Source organism: Phocoena sinus, chromosome 7, assembly GCF_008692025.1.
Source record: "Phocoena sinus isolate mPhoSin1 chromosome 7, mPhoSin1.pri, whole genome shotgun sequence".
Taxonomy (NCBI): domain Eukaryota; kingdom Metazoa; phylum Chordata; class Mammalia; order Artiodactyla; family Phocoenidae; genus Phocoena; species Phocoena sinus.
Window position 1 is genome coordinate 28749096 of NC_045769.1, and position 23530 is coordinate 28772625.

A 23530-nucleotide genomic window follows, 5' to 3' on the forward strand; every position below is an offset into this window, starting at 1 on the left:
TAGCGGCTCCTCTGGGGATTTGTCCCTTAAGTGCTGATAGTCCCTACAGATCTACCTTCTACCCACTTTTTTTTTTTTTTTTTTTTTTTTGCGGTACGCGGGCCTCTCGCTGCCGTGGCCTCTCCTGTTGCAGAGCACAGGCTCCGGACGCGCAGGCTCAGCGGCCATGGCTCACGGGCCCAGCCGCTCCGCGGCATGTGGGATCTTCCTGGACCGGGGCATGAACCCGTGTCCCCTGCATCGGCAGGCAGACTCCCAACCACTGAGCCACCAGGGAAACCCACCCACTTTTCATTTTACATACTTCCTCTGCATTTGAACAGCTACACTTAATTCCCTCCCTCTAGCTCAGATTCATGCTCCAATCCTATATATTCAAATGATTACTAGACACTGCCATTCTGCTGTCTCGCAGGTACATCAAGCTTAACTTGGCTACAAAGAAATGCCCCTCTTCCAACCCAAATGCTCTCCTTCCTGCATTTCCTAGCTCTCCACATGCAAGCACCATTCCTGCCTCTCTCAAGCATGTGCTAAGCACTCCAAGTGGCCTGTAGCGCCAAGAAAAGGCCTGTGTCAGATCCAGTACCCACTGAGGGGTCTCTTTTCAAAAGGACAAGCCTCCTCTCCTAAATTCTGCCTTGATAGGAGCAGGCAGTGAATGGCCTAAGTATTCCTTCCCTGCAGGCCATGCAGCTGACTTTCCCCCCTACAGGTTTGCTATAGGGAGGAGTAAAACAATCCCAACTACCTCTCACTTGAAAATGATTTATTATTCAAATGATAAAATCTTACCATAGGAATTCAGAATGGATGACAAAAAGGTCCTTACAGCTGTAGCTTAGCAGGCTAACTAGAGTAAAGCCTTTTGAAGCACTACTGGCACCCTAATCCTGGGCAACTTCACATGCAGGCAATAGGAGGACAGCAGGGATGGTTAACACCATTATCCGAGGATCAGGACACACATCAGAACTGCCTAGGCAGTACAGTCTGGGACTCAGCTTCAAGCTACACGGAACCTGTCTCTGCCTGTGGACCAGATAGTTCAGTTATCGCCCCACCCTACCACCACAGCATGCGTCGTCTGTGTGTGCGTGTGTGCACTGCACGTGCATGTGTGTCCTCAGGTGTGGAAGGAGAAGCCAGAAATCTCTCCTGCTGCCTTTAATAGCAATTGTTTTGTGATGAGAAAAGCAATGGCAACATTTAAAATCATAATGATTATTAAAGCTCAAATGTGTATACTTTACTTTCTTTTGATAGGTTTCTCTTAATAAAGTTCTAATGATCATTTCAGGAACCTACTTTCATTTGGGAAAAACAGGACCATACCATGTGTACAAGACAGAAGTTTCTACAGACGCTTTAGGAACGAAAAGATCTTACCAGAGTTACTATTGCACATTCAGCCGTTAGTTGTGCGGCACTAAAAAGAGTGCGAACAAATCTGTAAATGAATTTGTGTTCAGGATCATGCTTAAAGTATTCCTCTGGAACCTTTTCTCGCTGAAAGGAGAAAACATGCAATATAAGTATCCCTCGAAGAAAAATACTTAAAAGTACCCTTAAGATAGCAGTCTTCACACTTGGGCCCACGTGCCCCTCAAAAGAATTTTGATTGGGTGATATGTCTTGTAGTCTTTTAAACATAAACAATGGGATCCTAAAATACCACAGAGATCCAATACTCGCCACCATTCATTAAAGAAAAATACAGGCACAACCTCAGAAAACTTATGTATTTCCACCTTCCTCCCCACAGAATTCTAACCAAATGTAAACTACTGCGTTGGCCAAAAAGTTCAATTGGTTTTAAGTAAAAATAAAAGACACAGTTTTCATTTTCACCAAGAATTTTATTGGACAATATATTCACTAAACGAACAAATTTTTTGGCCAACCCAATATTTTTAGGCTCAGAAGTCTTGCTGATCACCATATATCACATTTTCTGTCACACATTTCCAGTGTCCTGTAACCATAAGGCTCTAAGAATGTGCTGTCCTATACAGCAGTCACCAGACACATGTGGCCACAGAGCACCCGAAGAAGTGAATTTTAAAATTTTGTCATTTTAATTGGTTTAAAATTTAAACAGTTTTCTAATTTTCTTCTTAAAGGTCTTACCATATTAGGTTTATTTACAAATATTTATATTGTTTGATGCTATGGAAAATCATCCTTTCAAAAGATACATTTTCTGTTACTTGGGTATGTTTACTTACCTGCTCACTATTCATACAAAGTGCAACTCGGTTCTTATCCATCAACCCCTTATACAACATGCCTTCGGTAAAATGACTAGACACAACATGGCGGGGGGAAGAAGACTTACAGGAAGATGAATTTGACTTCGAGCTGGAGGAAGTAATTTTCTTCTAGTAATTAATTTCAAAGCAAATCAGCATGAAATAAACACAACTGTATAAGAGAAAAGTACAACTTCAATAAAACTGACACTTACTGTGAGTGGATGTGATCTCTCATCAAAAATATCCAAGGATCTATCTGCATCTCTATAAAATAAGAATGTGCATTTAAAAAATTAATTCAGGAGTTACTATCTTAGTAAAATATCTGCTAGGAGTAGAGAGAGGGGTAGAGGAAGCTTAACCTTCAACAAAGCAAACAGTTGTATAAACTCTTCTCCTGGATTCCGCCCTTAGAAAGGTTTCCTGACCTATTTTTACTCAGCACATCAAGTTCTGTGAAATCTTTTCTACAACAACCAGCCAGAGTTGCCTTTATAAGCACTGACCCTCCCTAACAGGCAATGCTTGTAAGCCAATATATTTTCACTCCTCTAACCTCACACTGGAATATGCAAGAACATCTTATAAAGCAGTGGTGGTGGGCAATAAATTCTTCTAACTTCAATGAATGTGAATATGACATTCATGGTTTTTTCCCGTTTTTTTTCTCTTTAGTTCTTTAAATTCTTATTGTGTATTTCTTCCTGTCTCTTTTAAATAGTTTGAGTTAAAAATGTAATTGTCTTTTTATTTTAAAAGAAACCAGGCTTTTTATTTAAAATTTCACCACACTAATACATTGTGCTCATCTAAACAGCAGTTCTCTAAATGTGGTCTGCAGGCCTCTGGGATTCTCCCCTATCCCCTCTTCGGGAGGCCCAAGAGGTCAAAACTGCTTTTATAAGAAGACTAAGACACTACCTGCCCTTCGCACTGTGTGACATCTGCTATGGATGTATAAAAGCAAAAGTGGGTAAAACTGCTGGTTTCTGAGCGTGAATCAAGGCAGTGGTACCAAACTGAATTAGAAGTCATTCAATTATTCACTGCCACTTGCAGTTAAAATTCTGCTTTAAGAACATCCTTGATAAAAGAGTAAAAATTAATAGTGTTCTTAAACCTTGGTCCTTCTTTTTAATATTCTGAATAAGTGGAAAGTATGCATTAAGCACTTTTACATACTGAAATATGGCTGTTAAGGAAAAGCACTTGTGACTTAGTGGTAAGTCATTTTTTTCATAGAACATCATCTTTATTTGAAACACTTTTTTCATCGAACGCCATCGTTATTTGAATGTACAACTGACAGTCATTCTTTCAAATATGAACAAAGTGAGCCTGTCACTTCAAGGAAAATAACTCTAAAGTTACTTGTTGCCAATGATAAAATTCAAGCCATCAAGCTAAGAATATCAGGATTTTTGGAAAACTTGTACCTTCTATTGTGAACTTGACAACTTCTCAACACTTAAAAGACTTTTCTGGTAAGATTGGTGGTGATACTAACAAAAGTGAGTTTTTGACACTGTCTAAAGAAATGTGAACCAATACTTTCCAAATGACCAACGTATAATATTATAAAGTCACGTACAGGTAAAAAGATCTACTCAATATGCATGACAGATCAATGGGTATTAATTTAACATAGTATTTACTACAAGTTCATTGATATGATTTAGAATTCCATTTTAACTAATTTAAGAAACTAGCACATGCAGACTTTTGGTACAGTATCAAAGAATATACCAAATTATCTGAAGGCTTTAAAAATACACCTTTTTCCAACTATATATCTGCACATGACTGGATCTTCTTCATATTGTTTCTTCAAAACAAATGACTGAAGACAGAATAGATATGAGAATCAGCTGTCTTCTATTAAGGAGATACTTTTCTCTCAACATTTTTTGTTGTGGAAAATAGTTATTTTTCATTAAAAAAAAATGACTTATGTTAAACACTGGGGTTCCCAATCAGGGGTGATTTCGTCCTTCTGGCCATGGCTGGAGACAGTTTTGGTTTTCGTAATGTGGAGGGAAGAAGGTGCTACTGGCAACTAGTGAGCAGAGGCCAAGGGTGCTGCTATGTATCCTATAACACACAGGACAACACCCCAAACAAAGCATTATCTAGCTCAAAATTTCCATAGTGCTAAGGAAAACCCTGTTTTAACATACAATGGATTTAATTTTTTAAATTCTCAATTTCAATTTCTAATACAGTAAATTATCAATATAACCCATATAAACAAACACTCTTTGGGATGCTCGGTAACTTAAGAATTAAGAGTCCTAAGATAAAAATGATTCATTTCAATATTGTAATAAAAGCACTCTAATAATAAAAGCTTATGCCAGTAACATCTATAGTTATTACCTAACACTAAACTTGTTACCTTGTAAGTTAATTAGCTGGAATAACAAGATAGGTTTTAAAAGAGCTCACCTGTTCTTTATGTGGTAATATATTGCTAAGGTCACACTGTGGAGGGAAAAAAATACATTGTAATAACTGATTTTTATCATATCAGGCCTGAAGACATTTTAAAAAAGGGGTTAGCAAGGAGGGAAGACCTTCCAGAGGCCCAGTGGCCCTGAAATCCTCTAATTCAGAACAGTACCACATGGGTGCTTTCCCCCTTGTTTTAGGTTCTTCGGCTTTTAGCAAAATTAGGAGACCCAAAATGCTAGATATGCTGTTAGAAGGCATGTTTTGGTTGATTATTATAATATATAAATTATTACATATTTCCCCTGTCATTTGTCCTTCTACCCACAAAACCTTCTGTCATGTACAAGTTATATCTATCTAGACACATGCTTAAATTTAAGCCATATAGTAGTTTGTATGTGTGTGTGTGTGTGGGGGGGGTTTTGTTAGCCCCTGCATTTCAGTTGATTTAGTTCGCTATCCACCTACCCATCCGTTTTCCATTATTTCCCTAAAAGTAAATAATAAAAGTACTCTATACCAAAATGACTTAAAATCACTTTTATATAATTATTAGAAAATTTAATAGCAAAATTTTATAGCCACAAAACTGATGATAGGTCTAGCTATCCTGAAATAAGCAGTGCTAATAATACAGCATAATACTACACAGTATACTATTAATGACAGGTATTTCCAAATTATTTTAAATAAAGTATTAACGAACAGATAGATACAAGTCCTTAGGTACTCTTTTTTTTTTTTTTTTTTTTTTTGCAGTACGCGGGCCTCTCACTGTCGTGGCCTCTCCCATTGCGGACCACAGGCTCCGGACGTGCAGGCTCAGCGGCCATGGCTCACGGGCCCAGCCGCTCTGCGGCATGTGGGATCTTCCCGGACCAGGTCACGAACCCGTGTCCCCTGCATCGGCAGGCGGACTCTCAACCACTGCACCACCAGGGAAGCCCCTTAAGTACTCTTTTTTAAGTTACTATATTCCTAAGTTATTCACAGATGTTGTATATTAGGCAACAAAGGGGTTCTCTGGTTAAGTTTTATGCTCCCCTTTGTTCTCGTGTCTAAAATGAAACTCAAAATAATTGAGGGAAGGCAAATCTGAATTTTATAATAGGTCTATAGAATCTTAGCACTTGTATTAAGGCCTGTAACACTGTTAGCATCAAAGATGGATACTTCTATAGTGCTTCAAAGTTTCATCTTCAAATTGATTTTAAAATCACAGAAGTTTTATGATGGAAAGGACCACTGAACCGTAGATGATATTTAATTAAACAACCCATAAGGGAACCAAGGCTTAATACTGACTTACCCAAGGTCCCACCAATTATCAGAAGCAGTTCTCTTTCTCCTGCCCTCTAACCAAATAGTGGCTCCCAAGCTCGGCTGCACACCGGGATCATCTGAGAAGCTTTAAAAACTGCCTGGCTTCTGCTTCAAGATGTTCTGATTTAACCGGCACTGGGTATGACTTGGGCAGCAGGATTGTTTTTAAAGATCCCCAGATGACTGCAGTGTGCAGCAAAGTTCAGGAACGAATGAGTTAGGGTTAAGATCAGAGAATCCCTCGGGATGCTTCTGTCCATATGATCATGCTTCCCATCATTCCCCATCCTGTCAAAAGGGGTGTGTGCGTGGGTGAGAGAGAGACAGACAGACAGACAGACAGGCAGACACTGTGTCTTGGAGGCAGGCGGATGGACTCTGTGCATCCTGAAACATGTATCTTGAGAAGTTGCATAAGTGATTCTAATAAGGCTCACCTACCCCACTGAGAACAACTACCCCACTGAAAACTAACCCCATGATAAACATTTTCAAAATCATTCCTAAAAGCCAACTGGCCCTATTTATTTTCTCAGTAAACCTTTATTTCACCAATAATGTATGTGATGATCATTTTAAAAACTTAATGAGAGCAAATTAAAATTTACTATACTTCCAAAAATTAGACTAGGTTGGAAAAAAAAGGATGAAACCTACTTGTCTGAGCAAGGTTAATCTTTTTTTTTTTTTTAAATTTTATTTATTTTTGGCTGCGTGGGGTCTTTGTTGCTGCGCACAGGCTTTCTCTAGTTGCCGCAAGCGGGGGCTGCTCTTCATTGTGCTGCATGGGCTTCTCATTGTGGTTGCTTCTCTTGTTGCGGAGCATGGGCTCTAGGCGCATGGGCTTCAGTAGTTGTGGTTCGCGGGCTCAGTAGTTGTGGCTCGCGGGCTCTATGGCGCAGGCTCAGTAGTTGTGGCGCACGGGTTCAATTGCTCTGCGGCATGTGGGATCTTCCCAGACCAGGGCTCGAACCCGTGTCCCACGTTGGCAGGTGGATTCTTAGCCACTACACCACCCGGGAAGTCCCTGAGCAAGGTTAATCTTCAAAGTACTTTTGAATTATATACTGGACATCAGACTCTTTTGAATTCAAAAGAAGCTGTGACTCTAGCCAAAGTAGGGTGGTTTTTGTACCCACAGATTCAGTGTCTTGGCTGAATAAAAACATTCAGTGATTATGTGATAAGTGCCCAAACTCAGGACTTTAGAGAGAGATGGGGCTCAGTTTTTGCTGAAACATGATTTGACTGCAACTATTATTGTAAGCAAGAGAGGAAAGTTACATTATTATAACTGTGAACTTGCTGTCTTTAATTAAAGTAGAAGTTACTGATAATTTAAATAGCTAAAAAAAAGCTGGTACATTAAAAACCAATTAAAAATATAATTAGCATATAAACTTAAGATGAAAAATAAAATTAAGGATAAGGATATTAATATTTTCAAATAGCATTTCCCAAACTGTGTCCTGGAAAATCAACGTTCATATCCTAAGGAGATGTTAATGTTTCGTGGACAACCGCGAGGGAGGAGGCAAGAAGCTCTGCATCCCGTTTGGTTTTTTTCTCTTAAATAAACTTGAAAGGTTCATCATTAGGGTGTTTTGAAAGTGCGTCTCCAATTGTGGACTATGAGGTGCTCCCAGAAATTAAGGAATAGTTTTCGTCATCATGACACTGTTCGTGTCTTCTTAAGTATAAGCCTGACCACAGCCATGTTTCTGAAACCTCATCTCTTTTATTGTTCTCTGCTGTGATTGATACAGTTGTGTGTTGGAGATATATTTATATATATAAACAAAAATTAAATCTATAGTTGAACAAATTTCTTCTACAAAGAAATTAAGCTTGAGTGTGTATTTCTTAAGACTGGTTTGATATATTTTCCCCCGCTTTGGGGGACAGGAAGGAGAAGTAAAATTTCATACAGAAATAGTGCAGGAAAAAAAATGCACAGTGGGATAAATCTGACAAAATCCAATTAAATTTCAATGCAGATTCACTTTGGTGCCAGTAGGGGACAATCTGTTCCTTCTTCTAAGAGTAGCTTCCAAAGTAGTATATGTTGTTTTAGGACTACAGCTCATAAAGAAATAATTTTTTCTAGAAATAGCCAATAAAAAGTACCTCTCTTTCTCATTATGTTCAACAATGTCTTAACAACAGAAATGCGTCAAATAAAGATTTATACTTTTTCTGGGATTTCTTATTTGCTAACTGGCTTTCCCTTCTATCATGCACTCTAAGATTACAATGGAAACTGAAAATTCATATTTAGGTCCTTGAAATCAATATATAGTTGACACCAGTTTTTTAACCTGATCACTGAAAAGGACAATTCAAATGAATGAAATTATGTATGGCTAGGATGCTTTTAGCGATAAGGGGGTCTGTCACTCAGCCCTTGGCAACCTAGTTGTACTCACCATTTTATTGTGGTTCTAAGATTAGGCTGGCTGACTGTGCTGTCATCTAGAAATATTGTTGAGCATGAGCTATACTTTTTAGTAAGCTGCCCTGGAGATACCTGAAGGGGAAGGGAAATAGAAGAAAATGTCACAGTAAGTTAAACCTATAAAAGTGTGTTTTTTTCCTTGGTTAAAATGTCAAACGATAAAGCATTAAGATTTTTCTTACACTCCATGAACTCCCTGAGTGTGATATCATGTGCAGCTCTATGGGAAACCTCTATACTCTGACTTCCACAGACGAGCTTTGAGAAATGAGTTATAAAATGCTGCTTTGATATAGTACCTATAATCAAACCTGGCAAGCACCTATTACAAATTACCTTTATAATCATGTAAAAAGTTTAGAATAAGATTTCAGGGTTTTTTCCTTAAGCAATGAAATGCAGCTGAGATTTCCTATTTCTATTCATTTACTACAATAAAACGTAATGCTTTATATAATACCGACATAGGAGTATTTCACTGCAGTAAATGAACACCAGTAATAAATGTATTACTTCAGGAGACAGTGTGACGAAACAAACGTTTTTGAATCAGAGGCTGGGCATGCCAGAGCTGCTCTATCACTAAAAAGCTGGGGGCCGTAAGTCTCTCTGGGCCTCAATTCCCTTATCGGGAGGACAAAAAGGTATTGCTTAAAGATCCTCTCGCATCCAAAAAAACGGATAAAACAACTCGGAGAATTTAACTTCTCACTTCATGTTTAAGTAAGACTGCCATTACATTACTCAAGTGAGAACCTCAGAGAATACTTTCCATTCATTTCAAAATTGTACTAATTCTGTTCTGTGTGATATCTGACACTCCTGCCTCACCCATGCTGCTCTCTGCCTGCAATGCCTTTTTCTTCCTCCTGTCCCAGCAAGCTTGACCCCGTCTTCCTCTAGGATCCCTTTGCCAGCAGGCATACCACAAAACTTCTCACTTTCTGCACACTCACACATCTAGTTTACCAACTGTTCCATGGTCTCAGCTGCTTGCATAGTACTACTCTCTTAAGTAAACAAGCTTCTCCAGGTTAGGAAGATTCTTCTCCTACCTCCAGCTACTGAGCACAGAATCTGGAACAAATTAGGATTCAACAAGGGTTTGAGAAATTATTTAAGATCAGTTACAACTAGAAGGTAAATCTTACTAAAGATACAAATTCGTGAGAGTTTATCTACAGTGGTATTGGATAGGTGACAAAGAATTTTTTGAGACCCTCTAGAGAATGAACTCTCTTTAAAACACTTTAGAAGTATCCATTTATTTGTGAAGAGCCCATGAACACGGCAATAGTCAAATACTAAAATGGCCTAAACTATGTTAGGACAATTCTCTTCCTTAAAGTAAGGCCAATAACCAAATCCCAATCACTGAAAGCAACTGGAAGGAACAGTAGCATTCTTTAATACCACAGAATACAAACAATTTTAAAGCTGGGTTTTGTTTTTGGTTTTCGTTTGTTTACTAATTCAGATGAGCCTTCCTTCCTCCTACTAATATAAAACAGTCTTCACCATGCTGTCACACTCTCCCATCGGCGTCCTCCACAAATACATGAAAGGTGAGGCAGGGAGAAAATCTAGTTGATGCTTTTTAAAATACAGAGCATTTAAATAAAAATTGCCAGTATCCAATAACCAGAAATATCCAAATGGTATATAAAACACCATTTTGCTTGTTTCAGATGCTTTATGCAAAGCCACTTATTCCTTATTAACAAAAAGTTCTAGATGTAACATATTTGAAAAGTACCACTATTTGGAAGACTAATTTCTCCTTCAAGCTAGAAATGTTTTAAACTAAAACTCTGATATGGCCCTTAAGCTATTTGGTTAATGTGTAATTTTAGAATCTCGAAAAACATATACAGCATGAAAAATGAAAATTCACTCATTCAAATACTTTGATTCTAAACGAAGCAGGTTACCTTTTTTTTTTTTTCAGGTTACCTTTTAAGGTCACTACTATTAGGGTATAATATGACATACACTACACGTAATAAAAGTCAATTCTGACCAAAAATCTATATATATGAGGGGAATAAAAATAGTAAGGAAATGTACCAAAATATAGACTAGTTGGTAGAGCTCCGGGTGCTATTTATCCTGTTTTCCTCTATTAAAAAAAGTTTTTTCTACTATGAAAGTATATTTATTTGTCTTTGGAAATATTAGTGCTAAAACATTTAAAATTTTTAATTAGATGTGGTCTATAGTCCTATGGGGGCTCATTTAATGTATCAGCAACTTACAGTCTACTGGCTCGATCCTACAAAAGAAACACTTCCACAGGCCTACTCCTGAAACTATTCAAACTTTCCAGCATCTAGTATTCACTAAAGGATGGCAGAATTGAAGCCTCTGAGCAAAGCCTAGATATGTTAGCTGCCAGCAGATTACTTGCCTCTCATCTTGCTTGAAAATTTAAGATAACTGTCCTTTATGATTAAAGCCTTACCATTGCTGGCTCACAACCTCAATAAACTACACTGACACACATAAGGGTATAAAATGCAAATACAAAAAAAATCAAGTAGCAAAAAACACTACTGACAGTTTAATGTTCATAGGTATTATTTCAATTGGTCACTGAAGAAGAGTATTTATCTTCATTCAGCACTAAGGACAGAATAGATGGACTTTTACAATCTTTACAAGGGGAAAGGCTGCTTAGTAGACTTCAGGTTTAGTGGTGAAGACTAGAAAATAATCATACCTAGGAGGCTAGTGACTAACAACCCCCAAAACTTATCATTGTTGAAATCCTGCCCCCACCCAATGAATCTTCCCATTGTGCCTACTGCCTCTGATTTTAACCCATTGAAAGAATAAAATTGAAGTTCACTTTTTTCCTCCCCCTTTTCACAAGTTTTGGATATGTTTATTAAGAATCAATGACTTTAACTGAAAAATTTGTAATACTCTATCTGTGTTGCACATTAATGGACAATATGGTAGGGTGAGTGGTTTGAACAGAATTCATACTCAAGGCCTTAGTAGAAAAGTATAATATTCTAATTATAGGTATAACCAAATATATTGTCTGAATTAATATCGTTAATTATATTGAATTAAAACTTCAAACTTAGAACCTGTATTCAAAGAATAAATCTAAGTTTGAGTAGACTGACCACAAATCTATTTCCTCTTCCCCTTCTTTCAGAGATATCATCTCATTAGAATTAAAGGCATTTTTTTAAAAGGCTATACATAAGACAGGATAAACAGCAGATGATTTTTAATGTTTGAAAGGTGAAAAGACTAGATAAAGGAGTGGTAACTGACATGGCAGAACAGAGGAAGCACAACCTTGGTACCTACAGAGAGTGACTAAGACAGGAACAAGAAAACCAGTTTGTCTTACAGAACCCAAGGCAGGCTCAGAGTTCAGAGGCGTGGTCCCCAAATCCTTGCAGTGAGGCCCATCAGTTAACGAGTTGTCCAAGTGATGCTTCCAATTAGATCTTAACAGCCAGCCAGGGACCATCACACGTTTGAGGGAAGCCCCCAACAAGTAAGAGATCAAAACAGGAAGAAGGAATGGGACTTCCCTGGTGGTGCAGTGGTTAAGAATCCACCTGCCAATGCAGGGGACACGGGTTCGAGCCCTGGCCCAGGAAGATCCCACATACCACAGAGCAACTAAGCCCGTGTGCCACAACTACTGAGCCTGCGCTCTAGAGCCCATGAGCCACAGCTACTGAAGCCCACACACCCTAGAGCCCGTGCTCCACAACAAGAGAAGCCACCGCAGTGAGAAGCCCACACACGGCAACAAAGAGTAGCCCCAGCTCACTGAAACTAGAGAAAGCCCGCGCGCAGAAACCAAGACCCAATGCAGCCACAAAATAAATAAATAAAATAAAATAAAAGGATGCTTTAAAAAAAAACAAAACAAAACAGGAAGAAGGAATTGATGGGAGTGATAAAACTCAGGAGCAAATGAAAACTTGAAATTGAATCAGTGAAAAAAGGAATGACAGGATATAAGAGAACTCTATAAATTGAAAATAAGGTAGACAAAACAATATATTCAACAGGATTAGAGCAGAGTCAAGGAAATCTCCAGGAAGCAGGACAAAAAAAAAATGCAAAGCAGGAGGGGAAAAAAGTTAGCGATCTGGTAAGTCTAAGACTTCCAACATCTGAATAATAGGAACCTGGAAGAAAAAACAGAATATCAAAGAAACACACAAAAAAGGTCTATACCAAACCAAATTATGAAATTTCAAAATCCCAGGGAGACAGAAGGTACTAAAAGGTTCCAGAGAAGGAAGGGATGGGGGAAAATGACTAAAATCGGTAATGTACAATGTATCATACAATGTCAACAGGTTTAAGAGCAACATTGTAAATGAGAAGATGAGAGGGAAATGTCTTTAGAACTGCAAAAATTAGTTTCAATCTAGGATTCTATACTTTATCAAATAGAAGGAGTTTCAGAGAGGCTAGATCTCTATAAACTTTCTGCCCATGTGCCCTTTTCTCAGGAAAATGTGCTCCAGTAAAACAAGGAAGTATAACGAGGGAAACAGAATCTAGGACATAAGGGATCCAACACAAGAGAGCAGAGTTATGTGAGATCCCAGATGACTTCACACAGATATCCCAGGAAAAGAGGCACAGAGCAGGCCTAGGAGAACACCAGTCTATATGGGAGTAGGAAGATAAAAGATTGGGGAAAAGTGTCTCCAAGAAAAAAATGGAACAGATGTGGCTTAGTAGATGGAAAATATTTTTGATAGGCATGTGACAAATGGTAAAACATTTGGGGAAAAAAATAGCTGTTAGAAAACAGGCAAGTGAATATAGTCAGGAAATTAATTCCACAGAAAAAATGAAGAATGTGAAAGCAGGGAGACCGGGCAGGGAGCTACTTACTGCATCTGGCTGTGTGAGATCACGTTGGCTAGGAAAAGGGGGATTGGATTATCCTAGAGAAGTGCAAAAGTGCTCCAATGTCATTAATATTTAAGAAAAAGAATGAAGGGTGTACAAGGAGGAGGCACAGTCAGAGAACTATATGGCTCAGCAATGCACACACAAATTTGCAGAGTCGTCGTAATGTAAACATTGATTCTGATTTAATAAAAACTGATACATGTTGAGGGAACACAAGGAGGGAAATAACGTCATGGTGGAGTGAAGAAGCTAAGCTTTCACCTGCTATGACAAGAAGTCAATGTTAAAAATTAACTTACCTATTGTACTTTTATTACTTTGGTTAGAAAATAAGATCAAAAAAATAAGGCAAAAGAATTTAAGGCAGATCTTTATACTACAACCATATTATTGAAATTTAACTTAAATGTCAGAACCCTTAAAAAATGGGCACTACTAAGTCAAAGACTTTCCTGAATACATTTGATAATTAGGAAAATAGAGATTTAGAAAATCTACAAAAAAGATTCTACAGTATTGGATCCATCATATTTTTTAGGAATCATGGCAGACATATTTTTAATGCAAACTATTAATTTCTTAACTTTTCAACTGTTTACTTACATGGTTTAAATGGTTGCTCTTCCTCTTTTCTCGCACTAAGAATAAAAAAAATTAACTGATGAATTCTGATACAAATGCCATAGAAAAATAAAAGTAGTCGCTAATTATTTGATGGGTTACCAATAACACAATGAGATAAAATTCCATTCTATTTTTTAAAATAATTTCCAACAAAATATATAATTTAAATCACCCAGCAAGATGAGTCCTATAAATAAAATCTAAAAACTTAGTTTTACCTTTTTGACCTAATAGATATTCTGTATTAGGTACAAATGAAGGACTCCCCATTTACAAAAGAAAAGGACAAAGCAAATTAGGCCAGGTGAGAAACTTAGCTAATAAAACAATTTACCTGCTGCCTAGCTGAACTACTAGCCAGTAGTATTTTCTAATTCTTCATTCACACACAGCTTACTTTAATTACCACAATCTACAGATGACGACCCTAAGAACTAGTTTCTGGCCAGGCACTCGTCTCTAAACGCACCAGTATCTCTGGAAGCATCCTGAACCACTTAATGGTAACCTACTCAAATACCTTACTGAAAAAATACACAACTGGAAAGTAACCTATGTTAAAGGTAATTTTAAAATGAGTGTGCCAACCTAAATGAATACATCTACAGCACACAAAACTGTTTTGCTCCAACAAAGGCCAGAAAAATAAAAGCTTGAAGAGGGTCTCAGGCCACACTCTTGCTCACACTGCCTCCTTTAACTCCAGACGGGCATCAAAGGCACGGATTCCTTAAGGCTGAAGAGAGAGACAGGCATGGGGCAGCTTTTCTTTTACTGTCTCCAGAGCCCCTCTACATGTGAGCAGCTCATGGCTCTGGAAGAAACTGAGAAACAGAGCAATCCTAACCAGAAATGAGTGGCTCAAGTACAAACACTAGAAAAATGCAAGTTAGAAACCCTGGGAGCTTCCAGGTTGGTGAACATGTAGTACCCTTGCAGAAGGCATCAAAGCTCTGTGCCCTGTCTCCATGCCTGGCCCTTTGCATCTCTTCCATCTGGCTGTTCCTGAGTTATATCCTTTTATAAAAACCAGTGATCTAATGGAAAAAAACAAAACGACAACAACAAAAAAACAAACCTCCGTTTTTTATTGTGCTGCATCACTTTAAATATTGTGGAATGTTCACTTCTTGTATTCCTGCTCTCGTTATCAACTGAAAAACTTGGTCATGTATGGCTTTTTAGCAAATAAACTAGGATTTAACATAACATTAAGGAAGACAAGCAGGCAAGCAGGAGTGCAAAAAATTCTACAGTTCTGATTCCCATCTTAAAACAAGGAGGACACAGGAAATTTATATGAGTTTCACATGCTGAGGATAATCTTCTGGGAAACCCCATAAGGCATGTTGCTCTCATTACCCTGGCACAGCACTATATTAGGATGAGAAAGTTTTGAATAGCTTAAAAGTTCTGAGTAGCATAAATCTGGATGTGAGATAGGCTCGTCTGGTTGAACACTGGGTAAAACAGGGCCCAAATCACAAGGCTCAATTCCCATATATAACAACTAATTTTTCTGATTTGATCAAATGAAAACCTAACTGTGACCTAAACCCTATCATTCATCTTTAACATATGTGCTCTTTGGAGCAAGCTGAAAAGGACAAAGTAGCACGGAGAAACAGACCACATCTAAATCATGTGGCCAGTTGACTATGTTGATAAAGAGGTGACAAAATGTATAAACAGACAGTCTAAGTGTTCTCCTCATTAAAACACTGACAACTAAAGGAAAGTGTATCATCAACATATTAAAATAAGACAAGTGAATACATGAAAAAGTGAAACATTTAAACCACTGTAAGAGTTTTTCTAAATACTTCCTATAATACACAAAACAAAAACAGTTTTCACTCTTTTTCTCAGGGGAAAAAAAAAAACTGTCTTACCATCCGTTTGAGATTTGCTCAGGAAAATTGTGCTTGCCCTTGGGTGGTCAGAAGGGTTTGATTCCAAAGCTAAGTCTGTACAGGAAGAAGAGAAAAAGGTGTGGTGATTTAGTTGAGTAGAAAAATAAGTGATTTTAAAGATAGCAACACATTGATATAAACCAGTTTTAATAGCCTTGAGAAGAGCTTTTAGTAATGACAAAAAGGCAATTTTAGTAAAGGCACAATATAAAAATTCTATTGGGAAACAGCAAAATTGTAGAAACTCTCCATGCATGTGGAATAAAACCATGGCTATGTCTTAGACTTCTTTCACTTGCACCTAAATAATCGATGCCATTTTTAGATGAATCATATATGTGACTCCCCTCCTACTTATCAATTAAAAATTCAGTCACCCTCCTTTAAAGCTGATATTACTAGCACATTCCAGGAACAGTCTCAAGAAGCAAGTTATGCTGTGGCCAACTACTGTCAGATACCAGCTCAATGTATCAAATATGCCAAAACCAAGTGAGTTGCTTTTGGCAAATGTTCTTCAGACAATCAAATGGCTAATTCTAACTCCATTCAACAAATGATCTCATTTAACTGGCTGTGGTTTATCTGGGGGCTATTCATCATGGCAGATTTAAGAGGACTACAAAAAAGTTCAATGTTCTAATCTATAGGACCACTTCCGTGATAGTGATTTTTAACTTTGCCCTCTATTTCCAAAGCTGAACTCTCACTTCTTCATTCCATGCTGCATGATTAATTTGGGGCTTCAATAAGAGTACTTCCTGGAGCAGATCATAGGGCTACTTGAAAAAAACTTCTGGCCACACCTACATAAAAAGGTGGGTCTGCCTGTAGTCCACCTTGCACCAAGGTGGTACAGTGTCTTCTGTTTAGGCAGAAATACAAAACAAGCACAAGCTACCACATAGGATAATAAGGTTGTTGTTTAAAACAAACATAGAAGCCCTATGACACTTCCTCAAAAAAGTCCATCTCAAACCAATTAACCAATCTTTTAAGAAACTGGACCACGATTCAGATTACGAGTAATGGTGAAGGCAATTATTTCCCAGACCACATAATAATTGATCTGTTTTTGAACGAGGGGTTTGATGGTCAAAGTGAAATACAAATATATCCCTGCCTCTTAGAGAATCAAAAGAATACACACATTGATATATTAAAAACTAATTCGTCTAGTAGTGAATTCTGTCTAACCCAGCATTTCACAAATGTATCTACCTAGAATCCCCTTTTCCCGCCCAGAAAGAATTTTGCACGAAGTAATTTTGGACTTCCCATTTTAACAGGAATCTGAGCCATCCATTTTAATGTTACTGCCAGCACTAGTAATTTACATAGCTAAACCAACTGCTCTGTTCTTCATGAAAATTCCTTCACTGAATTTGAAGTTTATCAAGCTGCTTTTGGAGAAAATATTCTATTCAACATTTTTATGTAAAAGACCCATACAATTATTTTAAAGTTTTTTTCCCCTACATATTTGAAAAATTAGATAATGGGAAAATAAATTATTTCAGCTGTACACAAAATGACAGGCAGAGACTTTCACAGCTGCCTCTAACCTATGGCTTCCGAAAGGATTCATGACTACTTACCTATACCAAAAAAGAAAGTAAATAGACTACATTTGAATCTAAAAAATAAGCAGAAATGTTTGCAAAGTAGCTATATTATTTACCACTGTCTATGGCATGGTAAAACTTAACAATTTTCAATTGAAGTCCAGGAAAAGTAAGTGCCAGAATCAAAGAGAAGCAAGCTTTAACACACACACACACACACACACACACACACACACACACACACACACACACACGTGCGCGCGCGCCAAACCAAGATGTGCCACTACAGCTCTAAATACAAAAATCAAGAAGGCTGGGAGAAAAGAAATGACAACACGCAAAAAAAAGTAAACTTAGCCCAAGTGACCAGAAAAAAGCTGGCACTCTCCCTACTCTGTCCTAGGGGGTTCAAAGGTGGGCACAGGACCCAGGACTGGCCAATCAATCACTGCTGTCCTGGGACTTCCCAAGAAAAGAGAAAGGCAGAACTGTGCTCTAGGATCCTTAGCTTGTCTTGAGCTGCTGGACACTCCCCTTGCTATCATGAGGGGAAAGGCTTCTCAGGAGACATCAACAGAGGAGAGCAGAACTGAGGAGATCATTTAACTCCTGGGTCAAGTAGTGCTTAACTCTGTGAATTTCTTTTAACTTGCAACTGAAGGAGACCTGGTTAATCAGCAGTACTGATGATCACACTGAAGGTGGGGAAAGGTAAAAGTCACTTGCTCATTCCTTTAACAAATATCATGAACAAAAATCTGCATGAGCCAAAACAATGCTGTTTAAAAATTAAACACAACCATTCACAATCATTAACACAGTGATTCACAACCATTACTTTTAGTTGCTTTTCTTATACGTTAAAAAAAGCTCTAATTAGTGTACAATTTATGTCTTCTTGTTACTAACAAGTGCTCTCCACCCCACTGTTGCATATTTATTGTTTAATGAATACACACTGGCCCATCAAGTGTTATTCCTATACTGGACTTAGCCAATCCCCTATTGCTGGGGATTGGTGCTTACAAAGTTCTATTCTTAAAATATTATGAGGAAAATCTTCATGTATATAGTTTTTTAAAATAATGGTTTTATCTCCTTAGCAAAGATCTTTGGAAGTGGGATGACCAAGCCAAAAGGTTAGATCACTTTCACGGCTCCATGTACAATGCTAAATTGCTTCCTAAGAAGGTGGGGGGCACATTAGGGTATAATGCTACCAATCATGACATTCTGAGTTCCTACCCTTGCTTTGGATACTTGAAAAAAAAAAATTCCTACTGATATGAATGAGGAACCTCACCGTAGATCTAATTTGTATTTCTTTTCATTACACAGTTTGACTATTTTCCCACAGTTATCAGTGTTATTTCCACTTTGGTGAGTTGGCCTATCATTTGAATGTACTGTAAACACCAGGGCCCTACTGCTGTCAGTTTGCATGAGGTTTTCAGAAAATATTAATCTTCTGTTTATAGCCTATATAACTAACAATTTTCTATATAACTTGCACTTTTTGCTAATGAAAAATACCACATCACTATTTTATAGAATGGACTTGTGAGCCATTAGACAGTAAACTCATACATACACACAGTATTTCTGCACTTTCCATTAACTATCTTCCCAAGAGCCTAAGGAGACTATGTTAAAACCTACCACACTCTTCACCATCACAAAGGTAAGACTGCCAACTATTCAGCAAAGCTTTACCGCCCACCATCCCTCTCATCCCTCTCCCCACCACATGGACACACACAGTAATTTAGAGACTTCAGGAAATTACTGTGCATTCAGGAAATCACATGGATTCTTCCTAAAGTTATTTCTTTAGAAACCTCTGAGAATGTTTTACCCAGGAGAAATATTCTTGAGCTCATGATTAGGGGTTATGATTAAAATTGTATTTTAAGACCCATCACTTTAGTATTATCAATTTAAATTGCAACTTATTTGACAGCATGATAGGTCGATGTAGAAAAAGTATGATTAAAAAGAAATTAAACTCGGGTCTTAATGTAAACATTCCTCAGAGGAAACCTGTAAAACACCACCGACACTGAATACTGTTTTTCCTCCAATCTAAGATTCTACCAGTTGTTAAGATCCATCTCAATTGCAGTTGTTAAAAATGTGAAAATACAGGCAACTTAGAACAAATGAAATGCATTACTGAAGGCTAAAAGTGTTAAAACTATGCTATCAAACTGTCAATAAATGATTTTTCCTTGTTAAAATATTAGAGGGAGAGGGAAGTGACCAAGAAAGCATCTGACAGAAGCAGCATATTTCAGAAAGATTAATATCAACATATTGATTTCGATATATTCCAAATAAACAGGAGATGTCAGCAGTTTCTGCGCTAACTGCTGAGCACCAGTTTACTTAAAGGTAACCACTGCATTTACTGAACTGCCCTAGCATCCCTATACTGTACAGTGTATTAGTTTTATGGCTCATAATACAAATATTACAATTCTTACAATTACCATGTAAACTGATGATTTCATCTCCTTGAGTCCACACTTTCCACCCCAGTCAGGGAGTCCCTGCCAGCCAGCCCTGAGCTGGGCTGCCTCACCAGAGGGTACACAGCAGCCTCTGCGCCTGCCAGTCTACTGCTCACCCAAGCCTTGATCCTGCTTTCCTAGCTTCTGACAATCCTGGCTTCCAAACTTCCCAACTCTGGTTTCCAACTGCTTCTGTACCTGCCTCTACCTTGGTTCTCAGTTTTGCCTTATTTTAATCCTTAATCAGTTTTACAGTGATCATGACTGAGAGGTGACATATAGGTAGGTACACCTGGCTTTATATATTGCTAAAGAGTACTTTACTCAGTTTCTTGGACTTTTAAGAACCTTTCTGGGTTGCAAGTTACCTTCATTTCATTTCACATTATGCAGTGTTACTGTTTTAACTCTAAAGTTTTATTACTTTAATACGCTAAAATAACAACAAAAGCGTATTGTTATTTTAATACGCTAAAATAACAACAATACGCTAAATAATAACAACAAGAAAAAAGGCAGTATTGGGCTTCCCTGGTGGCGCAGTGGTTGAGAGTCCGCCTGCCGATGCAGGGGACATGGGTTCGTGCCCCGGTCCGGGAAGATCCCACATGCCGCGGAGCGGCTGGGCCCATGAGCCATGGCCGCTGAGCCTGCGCGACCGGAGCCTGTGCTCCGCAATGGGAGAGGCCACAACAGTGAGAGGCCCGCATACAGTTAAAAAAAAAAAAAAAAAAAAAAAAGTAGTATTCTAAAGAAGCTCACATAATGTCATCAATAAATTCTGTTCCTATATGCCATGCATTTGGAATTTACAGTCCTACTAACAATATTCATTTTTAAAACCTTGGACAACTCAATTTATACCTAAGAGAAAAATTACTACACTACCTAACTCAGAACATGGTGAGAATCAAATGAAATGCAAGAGCAATCTATATACTACAGCCTATTTTAGGCCCTTATTAATATCTCTTTTTTGTTCAAGCCACTGTTGGCTCTCACCTGAGCTACTGCACCAGCCTCCTAACTGGTCTCCCTCCCTGCTTCCTTCTGCCCTTACAGTCTATTCTCACACAGTAGCTGGTCTCATCTCCCTCCACCCTCTCTAGCCCCCTTCCCTTTTTCTAAGAATTAACATCATTCCCCTGCATATAATCCTTCAATGGTTTCCCATTACAATTAGACTAAAATTCATATTTTTTTGTCAAGGCCCACTAGGCATACAAGGTCTTAATCCCCTATATTCCTCCTGGCATTCATTCACTCAGCTGCAGCCACCCGTCTTTTCTGTCCTTTGCACGCATCAAGCATAGTCCCTTCTTAGGAACTGCACAGAAGCCTCTTCTCCCACATCCTCACACGGCTCTCTCAGGACTGCTCATGGGTCGCTTAAGGAGAGAAGCTGTTTTTAACCATCCCTTGTAAAACTGTCCTCCCCCCCAGCCCATTACCTTCATCTTCTTTCTTCTCAGTGTCTCACTACCTGACATTATTCTTGTGTTGTCAGCCCCCACGCACCTCTAGAAAGTAAGGACCTGAGTTAGGGTACAGGCTTTGTCTTGTCTAACCACTGTCTGTCCTGCCTCTGGAATGGTGCCTAATAATGTTTCAGTGTACCCAAAACCAGTTAAGTTTCTCCCAATTTTCCCACATCATCTAAGATTTCTTCTAATGCTGTCTTTTGATGTGTCTGTCACCTAAGACCAGAGTTAATTTCAGATCTCTTAGAGTAGTAGTTTAGTTACTCAGAATCAAAGACACAAGACAGGTTACCAAGAACCACGAAAACCTAAAAGAGGAAATCTAATGTTCAGTGAAAAACCAATGGTAACTTTAATTTGGGAAAAGAACATTTAATGTTAAAATACTTTAACTACAAAATGACTCACCCTATGAATTTAATTAAGTCGTAAGACAAAGTGTACAATCAGAATGCTATAGGGAAGTATCAATACAATGCGTCAGTTTTTATCTGTGTCCCCTGAATAAAGCATTATAATGGGATTATAAAAGATGCTCAACCATAAAGGCTGGGTAAATGAATTATGCTCCAACCATTCGATGGCACAGTAAACAGGTGGTAAAAGGCAGGCTGTAGAGCTATGTGCAGTTGCATGGAAATACATCATCCTGGAGCACTCTCTAGGTGTCAGCACAGTTCCAGGAGCTTCACGTCATTACTTTTCATTACAAAGGGGCACATAAAGAACAATCTCATCTTTGTAAAATAAACACAGTGTTATGTTTATATGCATACAAAAGGTTCAGGAAGAATCAACACCAAAATATTCATAAAAATTCTGGACATTCTGAGTGTGAGTGAAGGACTTTTCTGTGTTTTCTAAATCTTTTACATCAAATGTTTATTAATACCGTCACCAAAAAAAGTAAAAAAAAAAAAAAGTGTTTAAAATAGCTACTGGAGAGAGGAAAGATCTGTTGCTCAGAGGTTTTTCCACATCATATTGCCAATTCCTTCCCTACCCACTCTTCAGGGGAATGGGAGGGAGGGGTCACTTGAGAGAGCACCTTTCACCAGAAAATTAGCAAAGCTCCTAAGGTCACAACATAAAGGTTGTATGAAAAGTTGATGAATAAAAATAAAATCAGATAATACAACCTTAGCATCTTATTTTCTATTATGACACTACCATCAGTTATATTAGATATACTGTTAAAGACAAAGAAGTGAAAAAAATTCTTTTGAGTCTATCTGAAATCTATACTACGTTCTTAGGAGTTACTTTTTTGAAATGGCTTGAAGAAATGATGTTCTTCTCCAATGTTTCTGAAGAACAAGACAGAGCATCATTTATGTACGATTTTCTCTAAGTAACCAAATAATTCTTCACTATAGAAAAGCCAAAATGTTTCATATCTGAGTAGGTATTTCTCAGTTTCCAGGGAAACTGATATAAAATTGTCTGAAATAAAGACATTAAGAGCAAACTTCCAATGTGCCTGTACTTTATATTTGGCGTTCTGACCTTGTTTCTATGGAAACTTAATTAATAGGCAAATGCTGAAATTGAGGTTTCTCTTATCACTTTATTGAATGCCCCCCCCAAAAAAGACAAATTGAAATGAAATTTTAACAATCATGTTAAACATAAAAAGGTAAATTCTGTACTCATGAACTCTATTTTTCCAGTTCCTGATTTAACACTCCTTCCTTATCATACATAGTCGTATGCTAAATGCTTAGTACCTTACCTGCCCGCTTACCAGCTTCCCCTTATGTCCCTCTGTCCAGGGCATTCTCGGCTTCAATTGGATTTCACCAGAACAAACTCTTTAAAATATATCAAGGTGTTTACCTGACTGGTAAATTTAGACTATTTCATGACTTCTACTTTTATTCATATCCATTGCAATGAACGTACAGACATAGAATGGAGAGGTAAATGTTGCTTCTGAGTTGTGTACAATAAACTGGAATGGCAATAATCAAAACTGGAGTATGCTGAGATAGGCCTAACTTATGGATAAATTATAAAATATAAGGTGCGCTCTAAACAGTTTCTTAAGC

At 37.9% G+C, this 23530-nt stretch overlaps 1 protein-coding gene across 3 annotated transcripts in view; it reads right to left on the reverse strand.

Annotated features, from left to right (window-relative positions):
• Positions 1-23530, reverse strand: part of CCNYL1 (cyclin Y like 1) — a 35654-nt gene that overhangs the window by 9698 nt on the left and 2426 nt on the right. For 2 of the 3 annotated variants that reach the window (XM_032636861.1, XM_032636860.1), the window contains exons 2-7: positions 15906-15980; positions 13993-14027; positions 8456-8556; positions 4701-4736; positions 2468-2519; positions 1390-1509 (exon numbers count right to left, since the gene is read on the reverse strand). In XM_032636861.1, coding sequence (XP_032492752.1) covers positions 1390-1509; positions 2468-2519; positions 4701-4736; positions 8456-8556; positions 13993-14027; positions 15906-15980 — 419 coding nt within the window. The remainder of the gene's footprint in view (positions 1-1389; positions 1510-2467; positions 2520-4700; positions 4737-8455; positions 8557-13992; positions 14028-15905; positions 15981-23530) is intronic. The other variant, XM_032636862.1, reaches the window with a different exon arrangement.